We start from the raw sequence: 19441 nt of genomic DNA on the forward strand, positions 1-19441 counted from the left end.
ATCATATCTTCACAGATTGCTTAAGTGACTGAGAAGTCAAGGATGCAGCATTGCCTACTGCCTAATAAAGGTGACTGGTTTGCTTTAAAAAAGATCAAAAACAAGATGGCATTTTGAAATGAAAATATGGGCACAAGAATACTTCCAGCTGTGACTCAAATATCACATATCATATGTTGATATGAAAAGCAGAAAAGCTGAAGTGGTTTGTGATGACCTTTCTTCACTGAAGTTATTTTATTTAAGAATCTTTACGCCTAAACATCGATACTAATCTTTATGTGCATGTAGACATTTAGATTCTTTTTGAAGAAACCAACCAAATCCCCTTGCTCTGGGTTTACTCAAATGGCTTCTATCCAAGGTTTTATTGAGGCATCCTCAGTGATAAACATCTCATTTCCAGAAATGGATAAGAAATGAACAAGCAGCAGAACAGATCTCAGTGCTCAAAATCAATTCCAAACCTTAGTACCTTCTTCAAGCTGTTTGCTATCCCTTGTGAATCTTTCTGTTGTGCTGCAGATGCAAGATAAGCCCGCTAGAAATCTTACAGTGGTCCCAACCAACTTCCGGCCAAACAATGACACACGTTAGTCATCCAACCCTCTTAGCTAAAGGCAAAATTTCAGTCTTAGCTGAAAATTAGTGGAGTGAGACTGGAGAAGGTAAAAAGAAGACCTGAAGTGGATCCAAACTAGTTGATACAAAACTAAAGAACTAAAAATGAAGCAAAGCTCACAATTTATTTATTTTTTAAAAAGCATATTTTCATATTATTGTTAGTTTTCTCGAAAACTTTTGCAAAATGTGCATGAAACGCTATGTCTCCTGTGTTCTTATAGCACCTCTGTCGCGCCGTTTGCTTTCTATTCTGTAGACTCTTTATAGTAAAGCTGGTCACTGCACATAGCTAAGCTTTTATTCTCTAACCCGTTACCACTCTAGCTAGAAAACATTATAAGGATATTGTACAAAAAAAAAAAAAGACTCTGAGAAAGCAAGATGATCTAAAAGCTTAATACTTACTCTAATGAGCAATCTTTTTATTTTGTTTTTATTATTTTTTCATTAAAAAAATAATAACCTCGGGGGAGGAACATACTGCTAGACTATAATAAATAATTACATCTTAAAACACCATTATTAAAACACACAGAACTACAACAGCTTATTTCTAGTTGTTACTATAATAGTCCAAATGGGTTACGTTAAAGCAAATGGAATACATTGGGAGGGATTAAACCCAAGCCTTCACCTCTCGTAGCCTAGTCTCTAACTCCAGCAGGCGGTTCTTGTCAGTGTGATCTTGGTGACTCATCTTCTCCAATTGTTCCTCTAATTTTCGATTCTGGGCCTCTAACTTTCCAGCTTGTGTTTCCAAGTAGAACTTCTGTTGCCTGAGCTCTGAAATCATCTCCTCCTGGGCTTTCCTGAGAGGAGAAAAACACAAGTGACAAACATGAAATGTCCTTAAAATACGTCCTTTCACTGGACTGAAGTAGGGAAGAACACACCACAAGCTCCCTATTAAGCAGAACAGTTAAGTTAATAGCCTAAATTCTACACCCTTGTATGAAAGTAAGTCAACTCCATTACCATCTGCAAAACATCCACATACTAGTGGATTCATTGACATATGCCCAGAGCACTAATATTTCATATTTGCAAGTTGCACAGAAAAATAAATTCTACATGTGGCTGTCTACAACAGTATTTAAGCTGTACTTAATTGCTTTCATTTCACCAATTCCTTGTTACGTATTTTCCTATGCAGGAAAAATAAATGCTAAGAATAGTTGTTTTCACATTATATATTTCCATGAGATAAGAGAAATCCTATGGTTTACGGTTTTTTTGGAGGGGTGTTTAGTTTGTGTGTTCTTTAAAGCTGTAATGGACCCACAACAAGTTCTAAACTTGACCTACATTGAAGCAAAACTTTGTTGTCTCTGATCAAAGTCTCCATCTATAAAGTGAATGAAAATAATTACTTGTGTGCATAAGAATTTTGAGAGCTGGCAATGTCTGCTAAAAGCAGCAATTAGAATTTGAAATGCATATCCTCATGCATAACAAACAAACAAACAAAAACCACCCCTACGTTATTTACAACTCCTGGAATCATTTTATCATGCATTGGAAAATTCTGCCTCAGGGTGCTTTCTATTTAGAAATCTCACAAAGCTTTACATATATTAATGAATTAATATTTTAAGAAGTTCACTGTGAGATAAACTGTTATTAATCCAGTTCCAAAGAAATTATGTGGGTTGCCCAAGATCGAATGGGAAGACTTAACAAAACTAAAAATGGAACTTGTCTTCTGACTCACATTTTTGTGCTTTGCACACAAAACCCTAGTCACTTTTTCCCCGCCCCGTTTTCTTTTTTCTTTTTATTTATCTCTACAGACTATTGGCAGCAAGAGCTGTCAATAATCTGTTATTTTGCTTTCTACTGTTTCCTGGGCTGCCTGCTCAGGTACTCAGATACTGGCAGAACAAAAGCTAACCAAGTTCCACAAGCCTTTGAAGGGTTTAATCACTAGTTCATCTCTTCAGACATGCTCAAATTAGTTGTAGCCTTTGTAGATTCAAAATGAAGTCCAACAGATTTATACATATTCACCACCACAATTCGTAAAATAAGCAGAAACTCACTAGCTATCTGCATATATAAACATGGGCATAATAAAGCATTTTTTTCTTAAAATGCTGTTGATTCTGTAATATCACCTACCAATCCTGCAAAATTACGTTATTTGACAATATTTCTTACAATAAACTATTCAAAGTCATATTTTAAAGCATTAATATATTTTTTTCTTGTTTTCTATTCATCTCAGGGAAAGTGTCCTGCTATCAGAGGATGCATCTAGCTCAGCTGAGTTCTTACACTCAGTTCAGCAGCAATGACGACTCTGCATATCCTTCCCAGGTACATGTTGAGACACTGCTTGTGTTTTATTTCAGACTGAAGGTAAGTTATGGCTTTTGCCACCTCGACAGATTTCCTGGGTGATAACTAGAAGTCATCTGGAGCATAAAGCAACTCAGTTAAATTTTTCAGTTACTTCTGTGGTTATTTTTGGCTGTTCAAGCCAGAAAAACTTGCCAGATATTTGAAATATAACAAAAATTGGAGCTACTACAAATCTGGAGGCATAATCAGCACTGAAAAGATCAAAAACAAAACAACTCTGCGCCAAAATTCAATCTTGCTTGATTCTATTCAATATTATACGTGAATCTGTCCAAGAGCTGCCCACAGAGATACTGCCTAACATTGCATCCAGCAGCTGATGGACACTGAAAACATTTATGCAGACAGCCAAATGTGATGAATCTCTTAACTCAGTAAGAGCATATACTACTTTAGCACTATCTCGCAAGGCATATCAAACAGTCTGTGCTTTTTCCTGTACTTGAAGTAGAACATCTACATCATTTAGGAAGGAAAAGCATTTTAAAGACAATAAGGAAACTAAACTAAAATGAAAAGCAAAATGAAGTTCAAATAGACAGGAAGGTCTGACACAAAAGAGAAAAGGTCCAAGATTTCCTCTGTGTTAATAAATAAGAAAAATTCACAAGAATAATTGCTGATGACACAGCAACACAAGATGACATTAGAGCTTGTCCAGTAGTATCCCCTAAAACACTGAACTATTACACTGGTCGTTGATGAGAACTAAAGAGAGGCTCAAGCTGAGAGAACAACAAATATATTCACGTACTAGCTGAGTTATGTAGAAAAAATGAATTGAAATATCAGTTCTGAAGTTGAAGCTGAGATATCTCCTGCTCCACATTATTTCTGCCCGCTGCAGTAAAAAAGATCTCTCTTGCAAACAGCAATTCAAAAACATACAGGAAAACTCTTGGCTTAAAATCTAGTTTTCATTTTGTCTTCTCAGCCATTGATTGGGTGGGACAGAATGTTTACAATGAAAGGTATGTAATGTTTTTAATTTCAACACTGAGTAACTTCCATAGGAACCCAGGAAAATATAAATATATTAACAATATACATGTTAAAAAAGGAATATATGCTTCTATAGAGGTTAGACATTTAATGTATTGGTATTCATTTAATGTTTGGTAAACCTGCATAAAGCACCAACCTCAAGAAAGACTCCAAAGTGGACACTGTAATACAAATCAGTTTCGCTTGTCACGTTTCGGAAAACACAAAATAAGCAGAGAACCAAAACTATTTGAAGAACAAGCACATTTTCTGCATTACAGGAAAACAAGCAGGGAAGCACAACAAGCCTGTAACAAAGAATCACTTCAACGTTTTCAGAACAGATCTCACTGAGAAATGTTCAGTAGTGCCCAATATGATAGCAGTTGCTGTACTTACATGTTCCTCTGGGTAAAAAGGCTGCTATTTGCTGCCAGTTTATTGGCCTCAGACAATTCCACTATTCTTTGCTCCAGTGACCTAATCTTTGAATCCATTGCATTGATCATCTGAAACAGAGCAACGTGCCTTTGAGACTGCACAACAAAAGTGATTTTAAAAGCAATGTTTAAAATTAAACAAACAAGTCTCAGAATTTCCAGAAACAAAAATAAAAGAATATTGATCAAATAACCAAGAAAAATAGTATCACAGATACAATTACTGGAGCTGTTTGCTGCTGCTTTCCACTGCTTAAATATTAGGGAAAAACAACCATTGTTTCGTCAGTGCACAAAATGAGTGGTATACAACAACTTATGCAGCCACTTTCAGAAAATATTCTTGAAGATTCCTTGTAAGAAAATCAACATCTTTTAAAATAGCTTTTAATCAGTACATTTCCTTCAAGACAGGAGCAATGAGAAACCTCTAACAAGATTATCTTGCTTAGAAATCACAGCCTCAAAAAGCTACTCTTCAAACACTTTGATTTCCAATTCAACTACACATACCGCCTTCTGTTCAGCCAGGACTTTACATTTCTCACGTGCTTCTTCTTCATGTCTTCTGAGCATATTCTCAAGTGCTTCCTTATCAGCAAGATCCTTCTTCATCTGATTTTCCAAAACCTAAATGAAGATATTTCTTTTGTCTAAATTATATCCGTTTCACTGGGCAGAGGGCAAGCAGAGAGAAAATCATCAAGAAAGACAGAATTTTTAAGGAATTCATCACATCTCAAGCAACATTAGACCCAGGATGCAATGGCATGAAACCCTGGAACAGCAAACTCCAAAAAAGAATGCTCCCTCAGCTACCTCGGAAGACTGAATTTAATGATGGTGTTTTATGAAGACATGAGACACTAAATAACAATAATAATAATAATGTATAATCTATGCTCAAGAAATATTCCAGGCTACTGCAACAGAAAACAAATAAAAAAACCTGTACCCCAGTGTGTAAAGCAGAGGAGGTAAAGAATTGTGCATCCTTTGGTTGCCCTAACAACATGGCTCAAAAGTGATTTTTAAGTTCTGTAAATATGCATGAGAACGTAACTGAGACCCCATGAATTCTTCAGGTCAGAGACACCAAATAGAAGAGCTAAGATTTCTTTTTGTGACACAAACACCTGTCATTAGGAACGGGACTGAAGTAAATTAACTGTCTTATTCTTCTCTCTTTTTTATTTTTTTTTTATTTTTTAAAATAAGCTGTGTGTGTTCTGTACACAAGTCCAGAATTTTAAATCGGTTGTTAAACTGAATGTCATTTCCTTCAAGGACAGTTTTCAAAGGCACAAAGAACTGTTATGGACATGACTCTTACTAGAACTTATTTAATCAGTATCTCTCAGGATACTCTTTAATGTCCCAGTTATAAACATTCAGTGTCTTGAAATGCTTTTATCTAGCTTCCTGATCTCCTACTAAACCCTATATTGTATGTTTCCATAAATCACCATCTCTCTGTCTCTCTTTTTCTTTTAACTTTTTTCCCAAGCCCTATCTTGTTCTCCAGTTTTTATGTCAGCACTTCTCCTTTCCCCAAGATCTACTTCCTCCTGCTTTCTGTCACCCTCCTCTCATTACTGAACAAACATGCTCTGATCTGCCAGGAAATCTTCTTTTTTTTTTTTTTTTTTCCCATCACGTTTCTCCCACAGAAATTCCTTCTTTCCTCTTAAATACTACATCCTCACATATTTAAGCTAAAATGTAAAAGTCAAGTCCTAGGTAAATGTAATAGAGAAAAATTGCTGAAAATAGATTATTTTTAGTAGAAACAAAGATCCTTACAAAATGCATTTACAGGCTGACGCACTGTAGGTTCTATAGAAAAATCCTTAACTACAGCACATACTCCCATTTCCCAATTTGTTTTTCCTCGTTTTAGATCGTGTCTATAATTCTATTTCTAACTGTATGTTAAAGTCTTATGCTACCCTGGAAAAGACAAAAACAAAGTGGGTGGTTTCTGTGGATTCTTGGCAGATGTTACAGCTCCAAGAAGATGGAAATTCAGAAACGCTCTATTATTTACTGAATTTAAAACTTGCAGGTAGGCTGTGTGAGTACTCTTAAATAAATCAGAAAATCATCAGTAGGAACTGAAATCTTTTTCAGGATGATAGATCCAACACCATTAAGAAAGAATTATTTAGTCAGCAACGAACAAGTTACAATCAGCAACTGGTTTCTGTAATTCTGATTTCAAATGCCACCTGTTTTAATACAATGTTAAAAACAGATGAGGTATAATAACATGGACTAGAAGAAAAACTCACTCATATTTCACTAATCTCTCTGAACATTTCAGCAGCAGTAAGCAAGAAGGCAACTCATAAGACAAAGCAAAGCCTAAAGGCAACAGTTTTTCCCTGAACCCATTCTAACCACAAAAGCTTGTAGGAAGGTAAGAAGATATTTTACTTTGAGTTTTTCCTCATAGAATTGCTCCTTTTGTTTCAGCTGCAACTCCAGATGTTGTGCTGCGATCTGAGCTTCACGATGCTTTTCTTCCAGCTCCTAAAAGCAGCAGAGATTCATATTCAGACATAGAAAAGTGCATACGGGTTGCACAGGTATTGCATATTTGTTGTCATTTTTAAGACTCCCCACTATGAAAATCTCTGGACCATGGCTGTCATAGTTAAATGACATGACAGCAGCATGTGATCAGTTTTAAGCCTTGCATATTGCTGCTGACCCATCCACTGCAGAGCCAGCACACTGCTAAAGTCAACGATTTCCACTTGCACAATAAGAATTTGTTCCCCAGTAGCTTATTCCCAAAGACAGGCCAAGCATGTTTTATGAAAACAAGCGGTTATAAACACTTCATAGCCGCAGTGGCATCACAGGAAGTTCAGACCTATTTTTATTAAGGTCTCTCACCTGTTTTGTCACAGAAGGACTCAATAATGGGGTATTGCTGTCTCTGCTTTTCATTCTATATTCATAGAGTGGGAATAGTATTTACTTTGCCACATTTCTCAGATGAGTGTTGTCAGAATAACTGTTTATAAATTGCTTTGAAAATGAGAAGTACAGGATGCAGTATACATAGTAGATGGTACCAGAGTATTTTTAACCTCTTTACCTCACAGCTGATAGTTTTAGCTGTGCACAGTAAGGACTTAGATAATTCTGCATCTCCAAAATTAGCTATTTTAGTACGAGGAACATTCTGCTGTCTGCATATATTATTGGGGATTAATCTATAAACACCTTTCAACATGACACCTCACAAAAGCTGAGCTTAGAGCTTTATGCTCCTTCATTTTCATATTTGCCATCCTAACAATTTCTTTAGTACAACAGGCAGATCCAGGTCTGTCATTCACTACCACTGGGCTGACTGTTGCACAGACAAGTTCAGGTTTTGGGATGCATCCAGGTCTCCTGCCTACCCCACTACTGCACAGCACAGGAAAATTTCCTGATATTTCTACTTGAGCATTTTCCGTATTCTCTCTCTTCTCTCCCTCATCTTGAGAGCATACTAAGACTTCCTCGCTCCAGTAATTGCAGTAGACCTCCTTTTCCAGAAGTGAAAATCAAAAAGGAGGTTCACCAAAAGTAGGTCATCTACAGTGCCTGGTACCCGACACTTCTGCAAGGAATGGAGATTGCTGCTTTTTGCAATTGAAATACGTCTCCCAGCAACAAGAAGGACAATTCACCTCCCCCAGAAGCCCACACGTTTCAGGTCCTGGCATAGAATCAGACAACCAGATCAGCAGCAGCTTCAAAGCTACCAGCATCAGACTGCTCATATTGTAGAAGATTCACCAGCTTCAAGTGGCACTTAACAGCCAGTGTGGGCTTAAAAGGTAATCTCTAACCGTTCCAGTTCCCACTGTTCTCTATGTAGCTGTAACTTTCAATTGTTATTAGCATCATAGCCATGATCTACAATTTCAAGTAGTATCTTCCCTAACTTATTTCTTACTTCTTATTTAATTCTCTACAGACAGATCAGCAAGTCTTCTAAAGTATCACTGAAGGAGTAGTACACAAAACCAATCCAACTTATTCAACAATTTCTACCTTATTCTATACAATTCTATTTAATTTTATTCTGTATTGCCAGCTCCTTTGCTATCTTTCTGTCCTTTCTATAGCAGGAAATGTCAAAAGTGTTTGAGGAGATCAACTTGAGGGAATGAAGAGTGCAGAAGAGGAGGAAAAAAAGGTATTACCCATGGCTCCCAAATCCGAGATGCAAGGGACTAGGAAAGACTATCCAACATTCTGTCAGAAGTCCATTGAAACTATCTATGAGAACTGCTAAACATATCCCCTGGAGTAAAACAATTAGTTAGGTATTTCTGCATTCCCTTCCAGATTTCTCTCCACAGAAAATATAATCGAAATCAAGGAACAATCCCCATATATACAAAAGAGGCTTATGAAACTATCTGAAGTTTTCCACTATTTCTAAATGCAAAGTTGTCTCTGTGCCCCAGCAAAGCCATAGTCTCCTACTTAGCATGCATTCATGTTATCAAAATAATTTGAAAGAAACACCACCACCAAAGACCTGATTCTATGTTTTCTTGAGACCCTTCAGACATTCTGATGCTAAAATTTGCCTGTGCAGCTATTACTCAGAACATGCATGGGTCACACTTGTCCAAACATGGTTCTTTTATATATTTCCATTTGGCCTTCCTCAGGCCTGTCTATGCTCAGGATTACTACCAAGAAAAAGTAATACCTTTTTGTCCTTATCATATTAGCAACACAGAAAGAAATGCAAATTAATGTAATTGCTCCAAGATTATGCTTCTTCTCCCAGGGAAGTAAAAGTATTAGAAACACCTTCTATTGGGTTCACTGTAGACTCAAGTACCAACTCACTATAAAGTCTTAATAGGTTTAACAAGGAGAGAAATAAGAAATTGCCAACAGAGCTATATGGGTGAAAATGGATTCTTGACAAATATTATCTTTGGAGAAGAACAGTTTAGATGACTTATTTCTTTCTGCTACAAGGTATAAGCACTTCAGGTAGACTTGACCTCTAAATTCCTTTTGCAATTTAGTTTAAAATCAATGCTTTTATTATTGCAGTGTCCTGTACAGTATCCTGTTCTGAAACAAAACATTAGGTAATTAATTAAAATACTGATAAGTTGACTTTAAGGTGCTTCTACTTAGATGATTAGAATTTTATAGTCTTAAGATTACAGGTACAGGAGTTAGTTTGTAACTAAAGGTGCAAACAGAATTTGCAAACTTCGGGTTTTCCAGTATTATTGTATACAAAAGCAATCCCTTTATCCTTTATTCAACAATTTCCACTTTATTCAATGCAATTCTGTGTCTTCTCTTCCTTTTTTACTCCTTTCTTACCAACTCTTACCCTTCATCTTTCATTTTCACCTCTGCTCACCAGAATTTTTTCCGCCATCTGTTGAATCTGTTGAGATTTAGTCTGAATATCTTCCTTTAGACGGTTTTCTCTTCGTTCCACAGTCTCTAATCTCTTCACTTGATTCTCCAGAGAATGGCGCCGCTCCTGCAGAGCAATTATTAACTGTTATTTAGGCTAACCAACTTTGCATTACCACACAGCAATAAGCCGTCTTTTATAGTTGAAAACCTCATCATGGCTCAGATCCCTCATCCTAACCACAAGTCCTTATTGGTTCCTCACTGAAAATAAAATCAGCCTCTCAGTAAGTCTTCCTCAAATTAATTAATTAAAACTTTAATTAATATAATTAATTAAAAATTGATTAATTTCTAATGTCTCTTTCTTATTAAGAGTTACTACAGGAATACAAGTTGTTTACAGTCATCCAGATGAGGGTTCCCGGACACATCCCAGTAACTACTTTATACTAGCTAGACATTCTCCATTCACCTCTGCTTCAAGCAATTTCTTCTTCATGCTTTCATTAGAATCCTCCCGATTTTGCAGTTTCTCTAACTCCTTCTCAGCTCTCTCCTTTGCTTGACGGATATTCTGGAGAAGTTCTGTTGCCTCTGAGCTAGCCTTCACAGCCTAGGTCCAAAGGAAAAAAGAAAAATTATAAGAAAAACACACATACAAAAAATGTGTTGAAGTTCATAACCTCAAGATGATCAATGTGCTGTCCAAAATTGCTACAGAACTTTGGCCTAGCAGTCTAAAATTAAGACAGCCTACAAACATGTTCAGGAACCCAAATTCTAATTTCTGTTACCTAATTCTTTTCTGTTTCACAAAAAAAAAAAAAAAAGGAAAAAAAACACAGAAAATCCAGATCTACACGTTTGTCTTGCTGTACTACAATTTCTAGTTTTCACTGTGTTTTATGAAGTGTGCCCCTAAATTCAGTTCAAGTTTTTGCATAGGGCTCACAAAATATTCCTGCTAAAACATTAGGAAAATAACCTTTTGGCCTACTGATAATTGATAATAGAATTAACTAAAAGAGAAAAGGGGGATAAAACAAGTCTCCGTTGAAATATTAAAAATAACATTTCTAAATAGTTTTGACCTCCCGTTCATATTTCAGACCACTAACCCCTGGAAATGCCCTTTCTGAGCAGCTGTCAAGGTGAGGATAAAGCTCTCTCGGTGAATTGTTATGCCAACCTCTTTCTTTTCTGCTAAAAGATACCCCCAAAAAGCATAACATCTAGAACAAACAGGTTCTCACATTGTTCTCACAGTGACTGATTGATCACAATTGCAAACATTATATCTAATGTACCTCCTTCAGCTTGTATCACTGAAGTATTTTAATTCTGTTGTGAAGCCTTATCATTCAACCGTTTTACCATAAATAACTGAACTGGAAAGTGATTTTGCAATTAAAAGAGACTATGCTGGGAGACTAAATCAAATCCAACTCTTTTTTTCTTTACACTAGTGAGCTAAAAAGATCTAAACACTTGTCTTCAGAAGCAAGGGACCAGTGCATTGCATACGGCACACCCAAACTGGCCATTCTAATTAGAATTTCTCTACACTACTCCAGTTCTGACTCAGCTTCATTTGTAAAAATAAACACTGTTGACATGTCTCAAGAACCAAAAGCATATTGAGAACACCAATGATTTCAGATACCAGTTCGCACCCCCTTTTCCTTATCATCCCCCATGCTATGACTAATTCTATTTTTGAGGATAAAACAAAGTGCATCCCTCCTCTGCATTAAGGTTTCACTGGAAAATCTCGTGGAAAATTCACTTTCACCACCCAGACATTACCTTTGTCAGCTTTTCCTGCAGCTCCTGGATTTTGGCCTGCTGCTCTGTGTTGATCTACAGTTAAATAAAAAGATTGGGGGGAAGGGAGGAAACGAGGACAGGCAAGGTGAGTGGTAAAACCAAACTGAGAAAATTCTCTTGACTTATGATACCTCACTTATTTTAATTCACTTTCTAAAAATCTTTGTTTCTCCCTATAAATTCCAACATCCAAAATGTCCCTTGGCAAATCCGCTCCCATTTTATTAACCTCTGGTTGATTTCATATTTTGGTCACCAACTAGATTGTTCAATGTGACAGAGCTATACTCAGCATTATTTTTATTTTTTATTTGCTATTCTCTATTCATGAACAAAACTCTTATGTATCACTAACCCAACGCCAAATTCAGATTAAACATAATGGCCTGTCTTTGCCTAGCTGGAGAGCACAACCCATTAAGCACAGGACACCAGCATGAAGCTTTATATCAAACCAGAAATAGCAATGAATCACACCAAGAACAAAAAATCCAGAAAAAAAGGGGCTGGGTGTGTGTGTGCAGGGGGAGCAGGGGGAGGATGTGAGGCTGTGCATGCCACTGGCTAATCAAAGACATTCTTGGTTTCTGTGCATAATACAAAATACCCAGGAAGCAAACTCCAGGACATTAAAGTAGCATACCTTCTCTAATTTGCAATACAACTCTCCTGCTTCACTTTTTCCTTGATCTTTAACCTGTAACTTAAATATAAAATATATAAAAGTCTCGGGAAAAGCTTTAGTGCACTGGTTTTCTACCCAGGCATCACCTCATGCAAATTAAACACAAGCAGTTACACAAAGCATTAATTATGCTGTTTCAAGAGTACAACCGAAAGACTTTTTGCATTAGTTGTACAATGCCACACTAATCTTTAGAGAACTCACATACAACTTGTGTGTGTAAAATAACACTAGAAAAGTAAGCAAGTATCAATCCCCCTCTCCCACAAAGCCTTAAACTACCTTTTGCAATTTGTTGTGACATTCAGTAGCTTTACGTTTAAATTCTTCAGCTGCCATTCGGGACTCTCTTAACTCCGACTCATAAAGATCACTACGCCTGCGAGCTGAAATCAGATCCTCTTCTAATTGATTCATCATCAGCCTCATTTCTTCTACTTGAGCTTGATATTCCTGTGGTTGCAGCAGAAGGGTAGGAAAAGGCATTACATTTTATAGGCAACAGAAAATATATGGAACAGCAGATCGCAGAATGTACTGTTTGCCTGATTGCAAACAAGAACTCCATATAAACACATGTAGAAGAAAAAGAAAAGTGTTAAATAAAACAATGAGAGCTAAATAAAAAAATATCCATCGTGTTCTGGTTTGAGTCTTTCCATTTTCAAGCTAATACCTCATAGAAGTTAAAAACGTTGCCTTTTTGTGAGTGGCTTCACTATAGAAACACATTTATCTTCATAAAAGTGATTAAAATTATTTATATTTCTGATCTGTGAAACAGAAGCGTGCCTTTGAGTTGATGTCTCTACTAAATGCACAGATACTCCCTCAAGATATATTTTCCTCAGGCTAATAACATGATAATTACCACAGATCTGCGGTGTTTGGATAAAAGAAAAGAGGAGAAGCAGAGGAGTAGCAAGTATACTGTAGCTCCTAGCCATAAGTTATTTTCTCTTGACAGAGTTAAAGAGGAATGTATTGTTCTGTATGGGAAACAACCTAAATCAAATACTAAGAATTGTCTAAAAGATAGTAAATAAATAAACAAACACACATTTCCCATAGAAGGCATTTGTCTATATAGACAAAAATAACGATTTGCCATGCAGGACACTGCAAGAAGGGGCATTTGGATGGGGAAGGTGTGAGAAGAATGTTTGAATTGATCATCTCAGTTGCGACTGGGTACTCAAACTGAAACAAGCTCATGGGATTGCTTCTTATATCTTCATTGGAAACACAAGTCCAGTAAGTATACTTTTTAAAAAAATTACTCTAAGCAAAAAGTATTTTTATAAACCTAAGAACAAGTAGAAAATAAGCACATCAGGAGCTGGGAAAAAAAAAAGATTTTGAAGAACTGACAGTGGGGGAGTCCACCTTTCTTTCTATTTTAATATCTTACAATATTCCTGACTACCCCCATATTCAAAAGACTAATTGTCTCGTGACAAACTCAAGTTTGTCATCACTCCTTCCAGACAGCCAGCTGCCTTCAGCTAGACGAGTGATTGCTTCAACACTGACCCTAACGTCAGCCTGTGATTCTCGAGCAACACAAGGACCTTATGCTGCTGTTTAAAGAAGTTGGGCCTTTAACAGATAGCTTTACTGACCATTACAGGGAGCGTGGCAGAAGGGGTCTTAGGGTTATAATCCCCGAACTGGCTCTGATTCACAAGGCAAACAGGAATTCTCTCTTTCCAGACAGTCTCTCTATGAATGATCTTATTTTCTTGCTGGAAGCAATTAGAGCCTTTTTATATTAAGTGAGCTCAAATACATTAGCTCAAAATTTGCTTCACACAATTACATTTGTGAATGAAAGAGGCAGAATAGCTTGAAGGAAAACATGGTCTGCTCAGAAATCATTATTTGTGAAGACTCTTCCTAAAATACTCAACTTTTATATCAGCAAACACTTGACCAAAGAATTACAGGTATGATTACAGTTGCCAATGTGAAAATTAGTGTTTGGGAAGGCAGGAAAATGGAAAGGGAGAAAAGAGGAAAGCAGAGATAATAAGTAATATTTCAGTTTTTCTTGCTTCTTGATGTTTTCAAGACCATCTTTGATCAGGTCAGAAAAAAAGGCTTCATCACTCACTGAAGACAGAACGATACCTCTTGAATATACATTGGTCTCAGTTTTAAAACCACAAAAATGCATTTAAGCGTGTATTAATGGACAGGCAAAGCTTAGGACATCTACCTGAAGCAAAACAAATCACAGTAGCTACGTACAAATGAACAGACCATATGAATAGACCTTTCTAAAACTATAAAGATTCTGACACGTTATAAGTTGATCCGTTTGTTCAGGTCTTCACCAAGTAATGACCAGTTAATGTTGAGATTAAAATAAATAAATAAATAAATAAATAAATAGTCACAACACTCTTCAAGTATCCCAGTGAAGTTGAACCTACTGTCCTGCCCTGAAAACACCAAATGCTTAATTACTGCTTTTGAAGGTTCTGATGTGCTCTGAGTTTTACTGGTTCTCAAGAGCTTGGGGTTTTCAACAGCAAAACTCTAAAGGACTCATCTATCTCACCTCCCATTTCCCCCCAACATAAAAATAACGATCCATGTCTTTACTGGCCAAGATCCACCTGCCGGTATGAGTCAGCAAAAACATTTCTGCATATCTTGTTGCGGTGTTATTGCACACAGGTTTCAGATAGCTCACAAGATCCCCCAGATATGAAAGTCTACAACATATTACAGATCCATTTGTTGACCTAAGCAGCATTTTTATGTCATTATTAATCTTCACGAGATAAGTTAAAAGATTCTGGGACAAAATATTTGATTAAAAAGTACTTGCATTAGACTCATTTAACAAAGAAAAAAATATACTGCTCAACAATCTATTGATATTTATGATTACCAAAAACATTCAACATTTAAAGCAATTTTGCTAATGAAGCACCAGAACACAGAGTGATGAGATTTAGATCCCTTGTATTACATAAAAGAACCATCCAGAAGAATGCTGTAGAAGTCTTTGGAGGCCTGCTTCATCCAGCGGGTTGTTTTTGCATTTCATTACTTTTTACATAAGTGTTGCTCCTATCTGGAGAATTATTACCAAGGTTTCTGGGCTTCCTTGTCTCAAACACTATGAAATTAGTCTGTTAACATTTGTAAACTGCTTTGAAGATGAAAACCAGCAGATAATTGCAAGAATTGTTTGAACTCCATAGCAAATTTCAATTTCTTTTTCTTAATATAATGCGTTAATTCACAAAACTGAATGGGTTCTGTCTTGTAGATTATTTTTAATCCTAAAAGTGTCCACGTCTGTCACCATATTTTCATTTAATTTTGACATTTTCTTCCTTATGAACAACACTATGGATTAATGAATTTTCACCCTTCTTCTGGTGGGATAAAATTATGAACACCTTTGCAAATGAATAGAGTTATGAAAGGCACAGTTAGACACCACGGATGCTATTTTGAAAGACTACTAATTAAGCATTTTAAATGGACAGATAAAGAAAAAAATTCAAGGCTAATTCAGTGCTTTCCAAGGTTATGATTTATGAACTTGTTTTGAAATCTATACAGCTTGACCATTTAAAGCTGACAGTTCATTTCTAATGCAGCACACTAGTAAAGCATTTCAGCTTTTCTCCTGAACTGCCGTTACAGACAAAGTACCTTCAGGACCAGGAAAAGAAAAACTGGAGGTTTGGAGTTTGTGCTTTCTTATGTAGCTTCCCATTTTGTTTAAAACACACAGACTGGGAGTCATTGCAGTTCACCAACATACAATGCAATCCTGATAACAGAGCTAGAATGTGCCAAGAGTGCATATTTGTAGATAGCCACTCTACTCCCCAAAGAAGCAGGTCTACCTGTTCTTTGATCTCTTGCAGTTTTCGGCTCTGCTCTCTGATATCATGAAGTAGCTGTAGTGCCTTATCATCTTCCTGAGACACCTCCATCCGTGCCTGTTCCAGGCTTCGCTTTAAGCTCTGCAGAAAGTGAAATGTTCAAAATACAGTATTTTTTTTTCCAGGTAGCTGTATAATAAAGACTTTTAACTATGAAAATTCCTCTTTTACCATAGAGAAGCATCAAAAAAAAGGCAGCAATGATGGAACCATAAAAAAATTCATGGCCAGCATGTCTTTTATCTGGATAGAAGCAGCCCATTTTATAAACAGCATTTACTACACTGAAATCTTAGTTCAAATCTCTACTTCCTCACATCAGTTTGGAGACAGAAACCAAACAGAGATCACAAAAGGCATCTATTATTGACAGAATTTATCCATCTTTTATCCAGAACTATTAATTCACAACCTAGATACAATTCTTCATCTTCATGTTGCTAACAACCTTGTCCATTTTTCTTGTTACTGTTAAGTGAGTTAAATCCTTTAAATCATCGTTAAACTTTTACAAAGGACAGAATTGCTTCAATATCTCACCACATACTTTACCTGCAAATTTCGACAGACCAGTAGTCCTCCTAACAACTGTGTATTAATCTTCACCAGAAAGACACAAACTTAGTTTTATTTATTTACCTATCTGGCATAGGAAAATCACTCAACCTGGTTTTAAGACACGCTTCCCAACAAACAAACCCATCAGAAATGCTTCTCAATTCTCTGAAACAGTGCATTATCTGGATTTTTGTTCTTGCTAGGAGAGAGGAAACAGACTAATAAATCCAACTTAAAATACAAAGACTATTAACTGGAATGAAAATACCCTCCCTGGAATCATGCCAGGACAACTGGGCAGACGTTCCCACTCCTATGAAAAGTGCCAAATGATATCTGAAGACATGGTTTTAAAGCCTCATTTTTATATTGTATCTGAAAAATAGCAGCTGTCCTAGCATCGTCCCTGATGTTATGCTGAGGAACTCGATCTGTCTGTACTCAGAATACCATGGCTTGAGGCAACACCTTCATTTCCTAATCATCTTATTTGCCCTTGAAGACATCTGTCTAGGTACTGATTAGGCCCCATCCTCTACTGGCTAAGAAACCCGTAAGAAGCCAAACCCAAGTATGCTCTAGCACAGCTAGTAAGACAAAAAAAATAGATATTTTCAGCAAGACCAGAACATTAGTTATTCCTGTACATTTTAAGCAAATAAGCATGAAACATAGTTTGAATAAAATTATCAAACAAGCCTCTGCAAACAATTTAGCGCTCCATTTTCAACAGAGAGCCTCTTGCTTATTATCTTCTCTCCATCAAGCACCCTGCTGAAACCATGATGGAAGAGAAAGACAAAGACCACCAGATTTCAGGCCTTCAGAGGGGAAAGGACTGGTATAAGGGCTCACACTGCATTCTGTGATATATGTGGCCAGGTCCTGCTCCAGGAGGGATCGCTGGGTCTCAGAGGCTTTCAGTTCCACCTCCTTTTGGCTAAGTACAGCCTCCACCTCTGACACTCTCCGGTGCAACCGCGTCATTTCCTGCTCCATCTGCAATAAATATCAAGAGGTTATAAAGGGGTCTCCAAAAGCTTTGTTAACTGCTACTTTCAGAGCTCTGTTTGTCAGGAACTTGTCTCCAAGAGACCTCTAAGCTATATTTCTCCAAAAGGTGTTTAAATTCCAATACCATTGTCTCTGCTCCAGGAATGCACAGTTCTTCTTAAGGACAAGTAGTAAGTCTAAGTCACCCCATTCATTCAAGCTGCTTGTTCATATTCAGTCATTCTTCGAACCCCAGTTAGCAAAGAAGCCACAATCATTTTTCACCTGACTTGCAGAGATGGGTCACTTTAACCTTATCCCAAATCCATGCTGGACCAGGAGATGGTTTCCCCCCATCTCCTTGTCAGGAGCAAACGGTCAAATCCAGAACAGAGCAAGGAGAAAAGTAATTGAACTCTCATAAAAGTCTCAAACAAGCAGTGAGTTTCAAAAGACTCCACCAGATTCCCTTTATTGGAGCACAGCAACTGTTACAAGATGTTCACCGTAACCAGTGACGTGACAGCAGTTACATAAGCAGAAGCTGATGAGTTAGGAAGAGAGAACCTCAGAACAGTGCTGCTGTAATTGTGCATATGACGAAGAAGAGGCACGGCCTGCAGGAAGCAGCAGTCGTCTGTGTCACGCTGAGAAAAGGACTGTTTAAAATCCAGAGCCGCTTCTCGTTAAGATAAAAGGATCTAGAGCAACAGCATGGCCTAAATTCATCTCCCTTTGTATTGGACAGGAAGCCACCTCACTGAAGGAAAAGCACTTTGCCCACCACGAATCTGGATGATCAGCAGCATCTGACAGATCCCTGGACACACAGTGGTTGCAGATTCCTTGAGCAATGGAGACGGTCAACTGCATAAATAAATACCTTGTGACACTTGTCCTGTGCGTCTTGGAGTTCTTTGCTCTTGAGAAGAAGTTTCTTTTCCATGGAGCTGGCCTTGACGGGAGAGTCCACACTTGAAAAAACAGATCTAAAAGAGCAAAGCCAAACAGCATGTGAATATGGGCAAAAGGTGAAGAAATCTGCATTTATGCAGCCTTGGTAAAGTCATTGGACACTTACACGACAGTAGAAGAAAGGTGTAGCAACCACATGCTAACAGCTATCATTTCAGATCAAACATACCATAAAACCTGATGATACTATATCATTATTAAATAATCCATGCATACTTTAGTTAAATATTAATATTTTCCATCAGTGACTTATGTTAGAGCACTAAACAATAAATCAGAGCCACATTTTTGCATAACTCTTGTACAGATTTGTAAGTGTAACAGAAACAAAGCTTTACGGTCAATTTAACCATTTTGGAAGGATAACGTTTTCAGAGTAGTGCTAATTTTTTGTACATAATTGTTAAACAGAATTTTAAAACTATAATTAAAATACAAGAGCCCTAAAAACTGTGTCACAATCTGCACCATAAGAAGGAGAATTTCATATCCTTAATTACCTTCCACGACTCAAAATAGAAGTAAAACTTTCCCAACCCAATTCATATTATCCCTACGAACTCAGTCAATATCAATGATTAGTCACACTGCAGAACTTCAGAGTTTCACTTAAGTTTTGTTTTTGTGGGTTTTTTTTCCCATGAGACACAACTTAACTGTACTGCTCAAAACAAGTT

The 19441-nt window shown here is 37.0% G+C and overlaps 1 protein-coding gene across 3 annotated transcripts in view; it reads right to left on the bottom strand.

Annotated features, from left to right (window-relative positions):
- CIT (citron rho-interacting serine/threonine kinase) overlaps positions 1 to 19441 on the bottom strand; it is a 74630-nt gene that overhangs the window by 32771 nt on the left and 22418 nt on the right. For 2 of the 3 annotated variants that reach the window (XM_035556789.2, XM_035556788.2), the window contains exons 10-21: positions 18673 to 18778; positions 17652 to 17795; positions 16200 to 16319; positions 12610 to 12780; positions 12286 to 12339; positions 11622 to 11675; positions 10288 to 10428; positions 9814 to 9939; positions 6846 to 6941; positions 4923 to 5039; positions 4369 to 4478; positions 1259 to 1433 (exon numbers count right to left, since the gene is read on the bottom strand). In XM_035556789.2, the coding sequence (XP_035412682.1) occupies positions 1259 to 1433; positions 4369 to 4478; positions 4923 to 5039; positions 6846 to 6941; positions 9814 to 9939; positions 10288 to 10428; positions 11622 to 11675; positions 12286 to 12339; positions 12610 to 12780; positions 16200 to 16319; positions 17652 to 17795; positions 18673 to 18778 (1414 nt within the window). Of the gene's footprint in view, positions 1 to 1258; positions 1434 to 4368; positions 4479 to 4922; positions 5040 to 6845; positions 6942 to 9813; positions 9940 to 10287; positions 10429 to 11621; positions 11676 to 12285; positions 12346 to 12609; positions 12781 to 16199; positions 16320 to 17651; positions 17796 to 18672; positions 18779 to 19441 lie in introns of all 3 variants that reach the window. The other variant, XM_035556787.2, reaches the window with a different exon arrangement.

The sequence above is a fragment of the Cygnus atratus genome, chromosome 17 (genome assembly GCF_013377495.2).
Source record: "Cygnus atratus isolate AKBS03 ecotype Queensland, Australia chromosome 17, CAtr_DNAZoo_HiC_assembly, whole genome shotgun sequence".
NCBI classification, from domain to species: Eukaryota; Metazoa; Chordata; class Aves; order Anseriformes; family Anatidae; genus Cygnus; species Cygnus atratus.